General features: G+C 39.8%; 1 protein-coding gene across 1 annotated transcript in view; it reads left to right on the top strand.

Moving 5' to 3' along the window:
• The window catches only part of ighmbp2 (immunoglobulin mu DNA binding protein 2), a 30,188-nt gene extending 22,337 nt beyond the window's left edge, over positions 1-7,851 (top strand). Inside the window, exons 15-19 of the mRNA XM_064929128.1 lie at positions 2,092-2,281; positions 2,521-2,699; positions 2,984-3,458; positions 6,059-6,273; positions 7,551-7,851. Coding sequence (XP_064785200.1) covers positions 2,092-2,281; positions 2,521-2,699; positions 2,984-3,458; positions 6,059-6,273; positions 7,551-7,748 — 1,257 coding nt within the window. The 3' untranslated portion in view covers positions 7,749-7,851. The remainder of the gene's footprint in view (positions 1-2,091; positions 2,282-2,520; positions 2,700-2,983; positions 3,459-6,058; positions 6,274-7,550) is intronic.
• Positions 7,852-16,757: the final 8,906 nt, after the last annotated feature.

Genomic DNA, 16,757 nt, shown 5'->3' on the forward strand with positions numbered 1-16,757 from the left:
CGACACCTGTTTAGCCCCGCGACACCTGTTTAGCCCCGCGACACCTGTTTAGCCCCGCGACACCTGTTTAGCCCCGCGACACCTGTTTAGCCCCGCACCGCCCATTCCTGACCTCAGTGAAGAGCGGTTTGAAATGGAAGGAATGAATCCGAGCCTCACACGTATCACCTGTGGAAGGCAGGGCTTGTAGCGAGGCGAGGATTTCATTGGCCTTGTCAGGAACAACTCCCCATAGTATGTTGCACCTCGTTTGCCTCCTTGAGGGAACAGTAGTTATAGTTATAATGTTACGATATTAAACTATGAAATATCGCAATCGATACAGGCAATATTAGCCTAAAATATACAGTGCCTTGCGAAAGTATTCGGCCCCCTTGAACTTTGCGACCTTTTGCCACATTTCAGGCTTCAAACATAAAGATAAAAAACTGTATTTTTTTGTGAAGAATCAACAACAAGTTGAACAATCATGAAGTGGAACGACATTTATTGGATATTTCAAACTTTTTTAACAAATCAAAAACTGAAAAATTGGGCGTGCAAAATTATTCAGCCCCTTTACTTTCAGTGCAGCAAACTCTCTCCAGAAGTTCAGTGAGGATCTCTGAATGATCCAATGTTGACCTAAATGACTAATGATGATAAATACAATCCACCTGTGTGTAATCAAGTCTCCGTATAAATGCACCTGCACTGTGATAGTCTCAGAGGTCCGTTAAAAGCGCAGAGAGCATCATGAAGAACAAGGAACACACCAGGCAGGTCCGAGATACTGTTGTGAAGAAGTTTAAAGCCTGATTTGGATACAAAAAGATTTCCCAAGCTTTAAACATCCCAAGGAGCACTGTGCAAGCGATAATATTGAAATGGAAGGAGTATCAGACCACTGCAAATCTACCAAGACCTGGCCGTCCCTCTAAACTTTCAGCTCATACAAGGAGAAGACTGATCAGAGATGCAGCCAAGAGGCCCATGATCACTCTGGGTGAACTGCAGAGATCTACAGCTGAGGTGGGAGACTCTGTCCATAGGACAACAATCAGTCGTATATTGCACAAATCTGGCCTTTATGGAAGAGTGGCAAGAAGAAAGCCATTTCTTAAAGATATCCATAAAAAGTGTAGTTTAAAGTTTGCCACAAGCCACCTGGGAGACACGCCAAACATGTGGAAGAAGGTGCTCTGGTCAGATACAACCAACATTGAACTTTTTGGCAACAATGCAAAACGTTATGATTGGCGTAAAAGCAACACAGCTCATCACCCTGAACACACCATACCCACTGTCAAACATGGTGGTGGCAGCATCATGGTTTGGGCCTGCTTTTCTTCAGCAGGGACAGGGAAGATGGTTAAAATTGATGGGAAGATGGATGGAGCCAAATACAGGACCATTCTGGAAGAAAACCTGATGGAGTCTGCAAAAGACCTGAGACTGGGACGGAGATTTGTCTTCCAACAAGACAATGATCCAAAACATAAAGCAAAATCTACAATGGAATGGTTCAAAAATAAACATATCCAGGTGTTAGAATGGCCAAGTCAAAGTCCAGACCTGAATCCAATCGAGAATCTGTGGAAAGAACTGAAAACTGCTGTTCACAAATGCTCTCCATCCAACCTCACTGAGCTCGAGCTGTTTTGCAAGGAGGAATGGGAAAAAAATTCAGTCTCTCGATGTGCAAAACTGATAGAGACATACCCCAAGCGACTTAGAGCTGTAATCGCAGCAAAAGGTGGTGCTACAAAGTATTAACTTAAGGGGGCTGAATAATTTTGCACGCCCAATTTTTCAGTTTTTGATTTGTGAAAAAAGTTTGAAATATCCAATAAATGTCGTTCCACTTCATGATTGTGTCCCACTTGTTGTTGATTCTTCACAAAAAAAATACAGTTTTATATCTTTTATGTTTGAAGCCTGAAATGTGGCAAAATGTGGCAAAGTTCAAGGGGGCCGAATACTTTCGCAAGGCACTGTATCTATCAATTTAGGCAATGCTAGCCTAAAAAATATTGTTATCCATATGGGCAATACTAGCCTGAGAAATACATTGGTATAAACCGCAACTGAAAGTATCATCTATCCCTACAGGACATTGTGCCCCAGAACTACACCAGAGACCACCGAGATACCAAGTCTAACAACACTAAAGCTACCGCTAGCAGCTCCACCTCCAACAAGCAGAAGGGCAGAGGCCAGGCTGGGAGCAAGGTGGAGCCAGGACACAAGAGGACCTCTGGGGGGAAGAAGACCCAGGGAGGAGAGCCCCAGACAGGTTCAGGTATGCCGTTATTCACATACTGTAATAATAAGGACAAGGTTTGGGGAGGCTGGTTTTGCCAGAACCAGATTAAGCCTAGTCCGTGACTAAAAATCAAGTTCAATGGAAAATCTCAATTGAAAATAGTTGTTTTATTCCAGGTTTAATCTAACCCCATGCTGTAGTAGTGTTACAGAAATATACACACAACTGAAATTTAAACAAAAGTTGACATGTTCACGTTGATTGAAATGACACAGATCCCGGCACACACAGCCAGGCCAGACGTTCCACCCACACAGAGGAGGAGCAGAGACTGACGCAGATGAAATACCTGGAGATCAAGAACCAGGTGGAGTGGTTTCTCCAGGACCCAGACCAGACGGAGCTACGGTTTCCCTCGACCCTCAACTCCCACGACCGCCTGCTCGTACACCAGGTACATAGTACTTTGTGTTTTTATTAAGTTGTTGATGCAAGCACGCTAACTTCTACCGCTACCATTTACAAATTATTCTGGACAGCTCAAACAAGCACACACTTTTTCTTCAGCAAAGTTACTTTTTGTAGTTGTACATTATCAATGTACAACTTATGGTGAGCTGTATCATAAGCCTATTTTGTGTTTCTATTCCTCACCTGCACCCTGTGTTGCACTTTGATGTTGTGCTTTGTTTTTTCTGTTGCAAATAAATAAAACTAAAAATTACATTTGTAAAACAGGTTGCAGAGGAGCTGTGCCTGAACCATGAGAGCCAGGGAGAGGGAAAGGATAGATGCATCACTGTCTCCAGACCCCCAACAGGGTCTAACAAGGCTGGGGAAGAAGAGGAGCAACAAGCCCTACAACCAGCAGCCGTCCTGGAGGAAGAGAGTTTTACAGGGCCTCCTGTAGGGCAACCGGCAGCCGTCCTGGAGGAAGAGAGTTTTACAGGGCCTCCTGTAGGGCAACCGGCAGCCGTCCTGGAGGAAAAGAGTTTTACAGGGCCTCCTGTAGGGCAACCGGCAGCCGTCCTGGAGGAAAAGAGTTTTACAGGGCCTCCTGTAGGGCAACCGGCAGCAGATCTCAAGACTTTACATCTGGAACGAATGAGACGGGAGCAGAAGAAGAGGGAGCAGAAGATGGAGCAGGAGAAGCATCTAGATACTGTCCGTACAGCAGGACAGACTCAGACTGCTAAGAAGGCCAAGGCAAAAGGTTAGTGTACAAAATGATCAAATTAGCAGTCAAAAATGATTAAAATAAGTTCTGATCGTATTCCTTTATGATCAACAAGGCTCACTCTAATTGCCTGTTTTTTTGTTTTTTTTTGATCCGCCGATATACAGTACCAGACACACCTACTCATTCAAGGGTTTTTATTTATTGTGACTATTTATTTAAATTGTAGAATAATAGTGAAAACATCAAAGTTATTAAATAACACATATGGAATCATGTAGTAACCAAAAAAGTGCTAAACAAAAATATATTTGAGATTCTTCAAAGTAGCCACCCTTTACCTTGACGACATTTTTACACACTCTTTGCATTCTCTCAACCAGCTTCATGAGGTAGTCACCTGGAATACATTTCAGTTAACAGGTGTGCCTTGTTAATTTGCAGAATTTCTTTCCTTAATGCGTTTGAGCCAGTCAGTTGTACTGTGACAAGGTAGGGGTGGTATACAGAAGATAGCACTATTTGGTAAAAGACCAGTCCATATTATGGCAAGAACATCTCAGATAATCAAAGATAAATGACAGTCCATCATTACTTTAAGACATGAAGGTCAGTCAATAAAGAACTTTGTAAGTTTCTTCAAGTGCAGTTGCAAAAACCATCAAGGTCTATGATGAAACTGGCTCTCCTGAGGACCGCCATAGGAAAGGAAGTTACTTCTGCTGCAGAGGATAAGTTCATTGAAGTTGCCAGCCTCAGAAATTACGGCCAAATAAATGCTTCACAGAGTTCAAGAAACAGACACATCTGAACATCAACTGTTCAGAGGAGACTGTGTGAATCAGACCTTCATGGTCGAATTGCTGCAAAGATACCACTACTAAAAGGACACCAATAAGAAGAAGAGACTTCCTTGGGCCAAGAAACACGAGCAATGGACATTAGACCGGTGGAAATCTGTCCTTTGGTCTGTGTCCTTGAGAGACGCAGGGTAGGTGACCAGATGATCTCTGCATGTGTGGTTCCCACTGTGGAGGAGGAGGGGGGATGGTGTGATGGGTGCTTTGCTGGTGACACTGTCAGTGATTTATTTAGAATTCAAGACAGACTTAACCAGCATGGCTAGCACAGCATTCTGCAGCAATACGCCATCCCTTCTGGTTTGCACTTAGTGGGACTATCATTTGTTTTTCAACAGGACAATGACCCAACACACCTCCAGGCTGTGTAAGGGCTATTTGACCAAGAAGGAGGGTGATGGAGTGCTGCATCAGATGACCTGGCCTCCACAATCACCCGACCTCAACCCAATTAAGATGGTTTGGGATGAGTTCTGTTATGGCCCTGAATTTGTCTGAACCGTCTCAGTGCTTCTCCCTCCAATAGGACGCTTCCCCTTTAATTACCAATTAAATAGCCAGCCTCAGCTGCGCAAAAGTGGGATTGTGGTGGAGACTCGAATGAGGGTGTGTTCAACCCTCACTTACTCCGTTTGTTTTGTTGCATTTAAAAGTGTGCTTTAATAGCAAGTTTACCCAGGATTGGATCCATTCATTAGTCCGTTGTTCTTCGTGGCCTTTCTCCGAGATCTGTTGGCGGATTGTCTGACTGACTACAACCTTTTTGTGTACGGTATTTAATTTGTTTTGATGGGATGTGAACCGTGATGATTTATGTAGTTGTAGTTGAGGACTTATTAAGATTTGATACGCTTTATGGTTGTGTGGTAAAATAATTTATTTTGATTGTATGATTGAGACTGGATTTATGCTACACTTTATGAACGGACAAACATTGTGTGACTAAGGTCACTTGAGTTCCCTGAACTCCTTTTCTAGACTTTTAGGCCCGAGGTACAGGGCTTTTAGGCCCGAGGTACAGGGCTTTTAGGCCCGAGGTACAGGGCTTTTAGGCCCGAGGTACTGGCCCGAGGTACTGGCCCGAGGTACTGGCCCGAGGTACTGGCCCGAGGTACTGGCCTTTTCGGCCCGAGGTACTGGCCTTTTCGGCCCGAGGTACTGGACTTTTCGGCCCGAGGTACTGGACTTTTCTGGAGGAACCAGAGCTCATTATGTGGTATATTATTATGCGTTTGTGATCATTTATGTTGGAAATACAACCCACGCAAAATAATAGTTGTTTGACGTTATTTCCAATGTTTTAAGAGTTTATGAAAAGTGTTTTTCCCTCCTGACTTTTACATGAGTCCTTTGTGTTGGTGTAGACTTGATGGACTCAGACGGGACTCATTCCAAACCAGAAGGAGAAACCAATATTTTCTCTGGTCGGCACAACCTACCTGGCATCCCTATAAACAATAACCCCAAGTCAAAACCGGTACAGTTGGACCGCAGAGTGAAGGAAAAGCAGCCAACAAGTGCTCAGCATATGTGGGAACTCCTTCAAGACTATTGGAAAAGCATTCCAGGTGAAGCTGGTTGAGAGAATGCCAAGAGTGTGCAAAGCCGTCATCAAAGCAAAGGGTGGCTACTTTGAAGAATCTCAAATATATATAAAAAAAAAATGGGGGTTACTACATGTTTATTTCATAGTTTTGATGCCTTTGCTATTATTCTACAAATAGTGAAAAACAAACTTTTGACTGGTACTGTATCTGTATAATTTCTCTCCTCTAGGAAAGACCAAAAAGACCAAAGCGGGGGCCTGTGAGATCGCTGCGGCTGCGACAGCGGATGATGATTTTGACACCCTAATAGATGCTGTGGTGAAGGCAGAACGCGTCTGTAGTTTTGTCAAGTGTAAAACGTTAGTAATTCATCTGGGACAACTCTGTCTGTTCTGCAACAGACAATACTGCCTCGGTCACCACATACCTGAGGTAAGACACATTGTTTCTAGATCTAGGCAAATCATTTTCTGACTTATGTGGTATAGTAAACATTTCGCTGTCAGTTAATCAAGACGTATTTTCTTGTAAGTCCAATGCAGCCATTTTTATCAAATCATTTCTTGTTAACAATTTAAGTAACTAAATTAAAATGGCCCAAAGACACACTGTCTTCTTAGCAAAATGCAAATTTTCAAGCAGGAATTTGGCTAGGACAGTCAGGAAGTGGGCTGAGAGAGGGGCCTAATTGGAGGAGCCTACTGGGAGGGATAAGTAACCTGGAAACTAGCTCTTATTGGCAGAGAAGAGGGCAAACTCTCTAAAACTAGCTCTTATTGGCAGAGAAGAGGGCAAACTCTCTAAAACTAGCTCTTATTGGCAGAGAAGAGGGCAAACTCTCTAAAACTAGCTCTTTGTTATTCTGTTAACTGATACCGCATGGTGATGTCACCAGAAACTCCAGCCAATCAAACAGCTCTTACACTAAAGGTGCATTACCATAATTTTCACGATATTATTCCAACATTATAGCGTGGAAACATATATATATATATATATAACACAGCAAAATCATGTTTTGGACTGCACTGCCCCTTTTAAATGACAGATCACTAAACTAAATCTGCATTTGCGAGTTAACTCAATTATATTTGTTTTCCGTTTGACATCCCTAATTTGTTGTAACTCTTATCTACCAGTGGTCACTTTCAGGTATATTTAGTGGACTGATTTTAATTTAGTTTCACATTTTTGGAAAGGTTATTCTCTGATGTTTCTGTGTTGCGACGACTCTGTGACTGTGTTGCGACGACTCTGTGACTGTGTTGCGACGACTCTGTGACTGTGTTGCGACGACTCTGTGACTGTGTTGCGACGACTGTGTTGCGACGACTCTGACTGTGTTGCTCTGTGACTGTGTTGCGACGACTCTGTGACTGTGTTGCGACGACTCTGTGACTGTGTTGTGACTGTGTTGCGACGACTCTGTGACTGTGTTGCGACGACTCTGTGACTGTGTTGCGACGACTCTGTGACTGTGTTGCGACGACTCTGTGACTGTGTTGCGACGACTCTGTGACTGTGTTGCGACGACTCTGTGACTGTGTTGCGACGACTCTGACTGTGTTGCTGTGACTGTGTTGCGACGACTCTGTGACTGTGTTGCGACGACTCTGTGACTGTGTTGCGACTCTGTGACTGTGTTGCCACTCTGGTGGACTGTGTTGGAGACTCACTGTGTTGCGACGAGCTGTGTTGCAGGTGACCAACTGTGTTGCCAGGATGGGTGTGGAGATCAAGCCAGGGCCAATGCCAGGATGAGGATCAGTAAAGAAGGGGTTCTGTATGCTGGTAGTGGACACAAGGACAAGTCTGTAGATCCTAACAAGAAGGCCCATCTACACAGGAAGCTGGACTCCAAACTCAAAGACATGGAAAAGCAACGGAAGACCAAACCCAAAGAGAGTGACAACAATTGACCTTTGACCCTTTTAATTCCAGTTTGTCAGTGACTGTAAGCTCTGAGGTTGACCCTTTGTGGACTGAATAGATATAATTATTAAACAGATTACTGCAAAATGATTTCAACCGTTCTGTCATTATCTTGTGTTTTAATATAGTGTGTAACTCAATACGTCTTAAACTCACACATACAGAACATCACTTCCAGTACTTTATTGTCCATTAACTCAGAGAATGGAATTGTCTTTATGCACACAACCCAATCCCCCAAGACACACCCTGATGGACTGGAGGCAATTAGTCATCTGCAGTTCCGCAGTCCCTGAAAAAAATTGTAGGGGGTTAGTGCTTTGGTCATTGGCACAACGGCAGGGGACGGTGTCTAGGATGATGCCAGCAACCCTCCAGTTGCCAGCTCACTGCACCAGATTTTCCCATCTGATACTGGGATTCGTACGACAACTCTCTGGGTAGTGACCACTAGGCTACTTTAATATTATTACATTTTTCTAGAACTTTATCAATGGTTCTGATTTGATTATGGTTGACATTTGTCAGGTGCTACTATAGTGTCCTTAAAAATAATTTATTTTTTAATCTGATCATGTACTTCAGGCATGGGCAACTGACAGCCCATCTTTTGTAGGCCCGTGGATCAATTTCCAAATTGTAAAACCTACTAGTAGAGAACACATGGTGCCATTTAAATGGAATTCAGTCGGGGTCTCAACATACTAGTAGAGAACACATTTTAAAAAATAAAATAAAAAAAATGTACCTCTTTTAATTTTACTAGGCAAGTCAGTTAAGAACAAATTCTTATTTTCAATGACGGCCTAGGAACAGTGGGTTAACTGCCTGTTCAGGGGCAGAACGACAGATTTGTACCCTGTCAGCTCGGGGATTTGAACCTGCAACCTTTCGGTTTCTAGTCCAACGCTCTAACCACTAGGCTACCCTGGTGCCACTTAAATGGAATTCAGTCGGGGTCTCAACCTACTAGTAGAGAACACATGGTGCCATTTAAATGGAATTCAGTCAGGGTCTCGACATACTAGTAGAGAACACATGGTGCCATTTAAATGTACTTGTTCATCACTCAACTTGCCCAGAAATAATAGATTCAGGGTTCAGGGACGCTGCATTGACCCATTGCCTCCAGGCCATCAGGGTGTGTCTCAGGGGATTGGGTTGTGAGCATAAAGACACATTTCCATTCGCTGTAAGTTAATGGACAATAAGGTGGAGGCCAGCAACGTAGTTTCACTTGGTCTGAGCCTGGTTGCATCTGAAGTGTTTCCCTTAAGGAATCATTTCCCCTTACCTAAGGGAATTGTTAAATGGCGTTGCATACAGCCCCTAGGTAAGGGCATACTTAAGGGGTTTTATGCTATTTTGAAGTCATGTAAAGCAGAAAGAACCTCTTGTTACCATGGAGATGACCTGAACATTTTATCAAAGAGCATTTCTTTTTGGGAGATCACAAAATTGAACTTCTACATTCAAGACAGGAGAAGCAAGTTGATTCATAAGATAATTAAAAAAATTATCTACTTTTAATCTCAATTGGTTTCTATTACTTTCTAGCACATCAAGCTAATTTAGAGAGTAGGTAGCTTAGCTAGCCAGCTAGCTTCGTAGCCATGGACTGTGCTCCTTCCATTGTTTCACTAGGTAGCTATTGTTAGCTAGCTATACATCTAGCAAGCTACATCTAGCTAGCTGGTTGATGTTTTCCCTTTTGCAACCAGGGCAGAGGAAAACATTCTCCTGCACAAATTCACCTTAAAATATTTTGTGCAACTTGACTTAGTCAACCAGGGCCCGGTTGCATAAAACAAAATTATTCATCACCTCGTCATTTCCCTTACAATTTCCTTCACTTTAAGTCAGTTGCACAAAACATTTTAATGTGAATTTCCCTCATAAATTAAGTGACTCAAATGATGTCAATTAACCTATCAGAAGCTTCTAAAGCCATGACATCATTTTCTGGGATTTTCCAAGCTGTTTAAAGGCACAGTCAATTTAGTGTATGTGAACTTCTGACCCACTGGAATTGTGATACAGCGAATTATAAGTGAAATAATCTGTCTGTAAACAATAGTTGGAAAAATGACTTGTCATGCACTTTCTTATTTTACCTTTATTTAACCTTTATTTTACTAGGCAAGTCAGTTAAGAACAAATTCTTATTTTCAATGACGGCCGAGGAACAGTGGGTTAACTGACTGTTCAGGGGCAGAATGACAGATTTGTACCTTGTCAGCTCGGGGATTTCGTCCGGGTACTAGTCCAACGCTCTAACCACTAGGCTACCCTGCACAAAGTAGATGTCCTAACCGACTTGCCAAAACTAAAGTTTGTTAACAAGAGATTTGTGGAGTGGTTGAACAACGAGTTTTAATGACACCAACCTAAGTGTATGTAAACTTCCGACTTCAACTGTATGTATGTACAGTGCATTCAGAAAGTATTCAGACCCCTTGACTTTTTCCACGTTTTGTTACGTGACAGCCTTATTCTTAAATATATTAAATGTTTTTTTCCCTCATTAATCTACACACAATAAATACCCCATAATGACAAAGCAAAAACATGATTTTAGACATTTTTGCAAATTTATTACAAATAAAACACTGAAATTTGACATTTACATAAGTATTTAGACCCTTTACTCAGTACTTTGGCAGCGATTACAGCCTTGAGTCTTCTTGGGTATGACGCTACAAGCTTGGCACACCTGTATTTGGGGAGTTTCTCACATTCTTCTCTGCAGATCCTCTCAAGATCTGTCAGTTGGATGGGGAGTGTTGTTAACAATAGAACAAGTCAGTAGCTAAGTGAACGTAGCAACAATAGATCAAGTCAGTAGCTAAGTGAATGTAGCAACAATAGAACAAGTCAATAGTTAAGTGAACGTAGCAACAATAGAACAAGTCAATAGTTAAGTGAACGTAGCAACAATAGAACAAGTCAGTAGCTAAGTGAATGTAGCAACAATAGAACACGTCAGTAGCTAAGTGAATGTAGCAACAATAGAACAAGTCAGTAGCTAAGTGAATGTAGCAACAATAGAACAAGTCAGTAGCTAAATGAATGTAGCAACAATAGAGCAAGTCAGTAGCTAAGTGAATGTAGCAACAATAGAACAAGTCAGTAGCTAAATGAATGTAGCAACAATAGAACAAGTCAACATAGAACAATAAAAGATCAATGAAATAATTTCTCAAATTTAATAATGGGCAGTTTTTTTTAACTTACATATCCTATATGGAAATAACAGACATGAGCATGTTTCATTTAGTTAGTTCTACACCTCAACATTAATTTTAAAACGGGTTAAATTTAAGGTTGTAGTAAAGTTCAGCGTCAGTCCACAGGGGGCGCTGTGTCACTGTCAGAAGATACAGTAGGATCCCTTATTGATGTTACTTGTTAAATCCACTTCAATCAGTGTAGATGAAAGGGAGGAGACAGGTTAAAGAAGGTTAACCTGGTTAAATCAAAATATTTATGTGCCTTTGAACGGGTTATGGTAGTAGGTGCCAGGCACACTGGTTTGAGTGTGTTAACAACTGAAATGCTGCTAGGTTTTTCACACTCAACAGGCTCCCATGTGTATCAAGAATGGTCCAACACCCAAAGGACATCCAGCCAACTTGACACAGCTGTGGGGTGAATGGACTCAATATTCGGAAGGTGTTCTTATTGTTTGGTATACTTATGTTACACATCATACAGGCCTACATTATGTTACACATCATACAGGCCTACATTATGTTACACATCATACAGGCCTACATTATGTTACACATCATACAGGCCTACATTATGTTACACATCATACAGGCCTACATTATGTTACACATCATACAGGCCTACATTATGTTACACATCATTTACAGGCCTACATTATGTTACACATCAAGAATACAGGCCTATTCATTATGTTACATTTTGACATCATACAGGCCTACATTATGTTACACATCATACAGGTTTACATTATGTTACACATCATACAGGCCTACATTATGTTACACATCATACAGGCCTACATTATGTTACACATCATACAGGCCTACATTATGTTACACATCATACAGGCCTACATTATGTTACACATCATACAGGCCTACACACATTTAACAAAGTGAATTAAGTTAAAACAATTATGTTGACACAAAACAATTCATTCTAGAAAGTTACAATTTCATGAAGGTGTGAAAAGATAACACCTTATTTTGTCTGTCTTAACTTTAACACCAACTAGATAAAAACGATCATCTACAATGTTTATATATGTAAATGTGGTGGTTTATTAAAAAGACAAGAATAAATACATTCTAAGAATAGTTCATATTCCATTTTATAATCAAAACATTTTGACCAGATGTATCATTATATCGAAATGGATTAAATATAAAATTACAAAATGTTACATCATAAAATATATGTCTTACACATTTAACAACGTTATGACGCAAAACAATTAATTCTAGAAAGTTACAATGCATTCCAGTAAAATATATTTCTTACACATTTAACAAAGTGAATTAAGTTAAAACAATTCATTCTAGAAAGTTACAATGCATTCCAGTAAAATATGTCTTACACATTTAACAAAGTTGACACAAAACAATTCATTCTAGAAAGTTACAATACATTCCAGTAAAATATATTTCTTACACATTTAACAAAGTGAATTAAGTTAAAACAATTCATTCTAGAAAGTTACAATGCATTCCAGTAAAATATATTTCTTACACATTTAACAAAGTTGACACAAAACAATTCATTCTAGAAAGTTACAATGCATTCCAGTAAAATATATTTATTATACATTTAACAAAGTGAATTAAGTTAAAACAATTCATTCTAGAAAGTTACAATGCATTCCAGTAAAATATATTTCTTACACATTTAACAAAGTTGACACAAAACAATTCATTCTAGAAAGTTACAATTCATTCCAGTAAAATATATGTCTTACACATTTAACAAAGTGAATTAAGTTAAAACAATTCATTCTAGATAAGCTAGGATTGATTGTCAAATGAAAAAACTCCACAATATTGTTGGTGTATATGTTCATACAATCTACTTAAAATCATTGGAAATCTGTAAGAAAAATGGTGATTAACAATGATATAAAATGAATATTATCAATCAATAAAATAGAAAAGCCATTGTGTTTATATAAAGTGTGACTTTCGATAATCAAAAAACTAATTTGTATATTAATAAAATGTTTGATTACTTGTTCTACTTGGCAAAGTAAACATGCAACAACTATCCACATTGTGTTACTGCTAATAATCACCATTAGAACCAATCTTATTTACACCAGAGCTTCAACAACTAAATAAATGAAAATATATTTACAATTTCTTATTATTCTACATGCAAGTGATTGGTCAGACAACATCGTTTTCCCAATAATACATTATCTAATTTTGTTTAATTCCCAACAATGTTTTGCTTTGAATAGTGTTGTAGTGTTATAGACTCAAAAGAAACATATATTTTTAGTTTTCCAGAAATAGATGCTGGATAGAAAAAGTCATCGAAACGTAACTAGAAAAGTAAATTTCCTGAATAAAATGTGGCTTGCTTGTTTTAAAGTATGTTTTGATTTAACTTATAGTGGTGGTAGTGTCTGCAGTAGTAATGGTAGTGACTGGTTATAGTAGTGGTAGTGTCTACAGTAGTAATGGTAGTGACTGGTTATAGTAGTGGTAGTGTCTACAGTAGTAATGGTAGTGACTGGTTATAGTAGTGGTAGTGTCTACAGTAGTAATGGTAGTGACTGGTTATAGTAGTGGTAGTGACTGGTTATAGTAGTGGTAGTGACTGGTTATAGTAGTGGTAGTGTCTACAGTAGTAATGGTTATAGTAGTGGTAGTGTCTGAGTGGTAGTGACTGGTTATAGTAGTGGTAGTGTCTACAGTAGTAATGGTAGTGACTGGTTATAGTAGTGGTAGTGTCTACAGTAGTAATGGTAGTGACTGGTTATAGTAGTGGTAGTGTCTACAGTAGTAATGGTAGTGACTGGTTATAGTAATGGTAGTGACTGGTTATAGTAGTGGTAGTGACTGGTTATAGTAGTGGTAGTGACTGGTTATAGTAGTGGTAGTGTCTACAGTAGTAATGGTAGTGACTGGTTATAGTAGGTGGTAGTGTGGTAGTGACTACACTGTAGTAATGGTAGTGACTGGTTATAGTAGTGGTAGTGACTGGTTATAGTAATGGTAGTGACTGGTTATAGTAGTGGTAGTGTGGTACAGTAGTAATGGTAGTGACTGTAGTGGTATGACTGTAGTAGGTAGTGTCTATAGTAGTGACTGGTAGTAGTAATGGTAGTGACTGGTTATAGTAGTGGTAGTGTCTGGTTAGTGACTGGTTATAGTAATGGTAGTGACTGGTTATAGTAGTGGTAGTGTCTGCAGTAGTAATGGTAGTGACTGGTTATAGTAGTGGTAGTGTCTACAGTAGTAATGGTAGTGACTGGTTATAGTAGTGGTAGTGACTGGTTATAGTAGTGGTAGTGACTGGTTATAGTAGTGGTAGTGACTGGTTATAGTAGTGGTAGTGACTGGTTATAGTAGTGGTAGTGTCTGGCTATAGTAATGGTAGTGACTGGTTATAGTAGTGGTAGTGTCTACATAGTAATGGTAGTGACTGGTTATAGTAGTGGTAGTGACTATAGTAGTGGTAGTGACTGGTTATAGTAGTGTAGTGACTGGTTATAGTAGTGGTAGTGACTGGTTATAGTAGTGGTAGTGACTGTTATAGTAGTAATGGTAGTGACTGGTTATAGTAGTGGTAGTGTCTGGTTAGTAGTAATGGTAGTGACTGGTTATAGTAGTGGTAGTGACTGGTTATAGTAGTAATGGTAGTGACTGGTTATAGTAGTGGTAGTGACTGGTTATAGTAGTGGTAGTGTCTGGTTATAGTAGTAGTGGTAGTGACTGGTTATAGTAGTATAGTAGTAGTGTAGTGTCTGGTTATAGTTATAGTAGTGGTAGTGGTTATAGTAGTGGTAGTGACTGGTTATAGTAGTGGTAGTGTCTGGTTATAGTTAGTAGTAATGGTTAGTAGTGGTAGTGACTGGTTATAGTATGGTAGTGACTGGTTAGTAGTGGTAGTGTCTGGTTATAGTAGTGGTAACTGGTAGTGACTGGTTATAGTAGTGGTATGAGGTTATAGTAATGTAGTGACTGGTTATAGTAGTGGTAGTGACTGGTTATAGTAGTGGTAGTGGTAGTGACTGGTTATAGTATTTGACAGGTTACAGGGTATCCTGGTTATTAATGGGTTTGGTGTCTCTATCTTGAACCATTGGTGGGTATTATATGCAAATGTAGAACATTTAAATAATTATAATTATTAATAATTATAGTGCGGACCAGAGCAGATAGTTGTGGTCAGTAGTTGTGTGATTGGGTTGCAGGATCTTTGGGCCCTACATTATGGACGTGGTCAGTAGTTGTCATCAGTAGTCGTGTGCTATTTTATATAGTTATACTTGATAAAGATGTTAAATCATAGGAAGTTAGGATAGCCTGCGTGTTTTAAAGTCAGTCTTTTAGCTTGTCCTAGGAGCAGGGTCTTCTTGAACAGCTGCCTCTGTATCCCCATGGTTCTCGTTCAAACCCATGCGAATCTATGCACATTTGAAATGGCTACAGTTCCTAAAGTATAGGCAGATTTCTTATCAAAGGAGTTTTCATACTAAGTTGGGCCAGTCTGAACATCTGGTTTGGAGTTGATAGTTTAAACAGTGAAAGAGGAGGTCTAGAAGTTTTCATTTCTTTATCAAGTCTAACGGACCTTTTTATTTTTCTTTGAAACGCATTGGGAGCTCATCTAAATATTATAGTTCAAAATGTATAAATGCTATCAAAAACATGTTCTCAAGCAATCTAAGCTAGGGCAGTCTGCACATTCGCAAGTTGTTTTCATGTTTACAGCTTAAATTGTTTAAGCGCTAGAGTGGGCAGAATAATAATAATATGTTATAAATCTGGAGTTGTGCTTTGCCTTCAGCAAGCTCTAATAATTAATAACACCATGTGGGTTGAACTGCTCCTTAGTCACTTAGGGGTGAATCCTAACTTCCACTTGAGTTCAATTTTCACTTCGTCATGCACTGATGTTAATGGGAGACTAAGTGAAAATTCAACTTACTGTAAGTTGGAAAAAAAAGGGGGAAACTGCATACCCCTGCAATAAGGACAAATACTAGTTTATAGTTTTTATATTTTTATCAAACGCTAAAGTCAAAAGAACACAAGTATATCCTGACCGTCCATTTGATCAGCATTTGATCTTCGTGATTATGATCTTCAGTTGAAGTGTTGTGTTCTCAACTGTGATTGGACAACGTACAGTTCACTGAGAACGGATGATAAAACGGTTGTACAGAAATATGCTCATGACATAAGGCCATTAGCCACTTACAGAAATCATTTATAGAGAACATATAGCTCAATTTGCCTTTCCATGGGGTATATTTCAAATACAATTTTGTTAACTTTGAATAATAGACCGTGTGGCCAAAATCCTACTGATTTCACTTTATCCCAAACAATAATGTTTAACATCATTTCCAAGTACATGATTGCAATGAATCTTCCAGCATACCCTAACCCAAAGTAAAGTGAACATTATGCTAAACTATCAGATTTATCTAAAACAGACGTCCACAAAACTAAGAAGTATATTGGATTTCTTCCTCCTCACCCTCTGACAAAAAAAACAACAGTAAGTCATGTACAACAGTGTAATAAAGTTATCACTGTAACCTCATCTGTCTAAGGAGACATGTTCACTGTACAAAACCGGTGGAGTGGTGACCTTTGAACTGTGACTGTGTCTTGAAGTACACAGTCCTGTCTGTCCTCACCCTGGGATTGTTAGTCTTGTCTACCAGCCAGCTCTCGCTCGGTCAGTAGCAAGTAGCCCGGGGAAGAGGTAATGGGCTAGTGCCTGTTTCTGTGGCACATCCTCTTAACACAGTA

Source organism: Oncorhynchus masou, chromosome 22, assembly GCF_036934945.1.
Source record: "Oncorhynchus masou masou isolate Uvic2021 chromosome 22, UVic_Omas_1.1, whole genome shotgun sequence".
Taxonomy (NCBI): domain Eukaryota; kingdom Metazoa; phylum Chordata; class Actinopteri; order Salmoniformes; family Salmonidae; genus Oncorhynchus; species Oncorhynchus masou.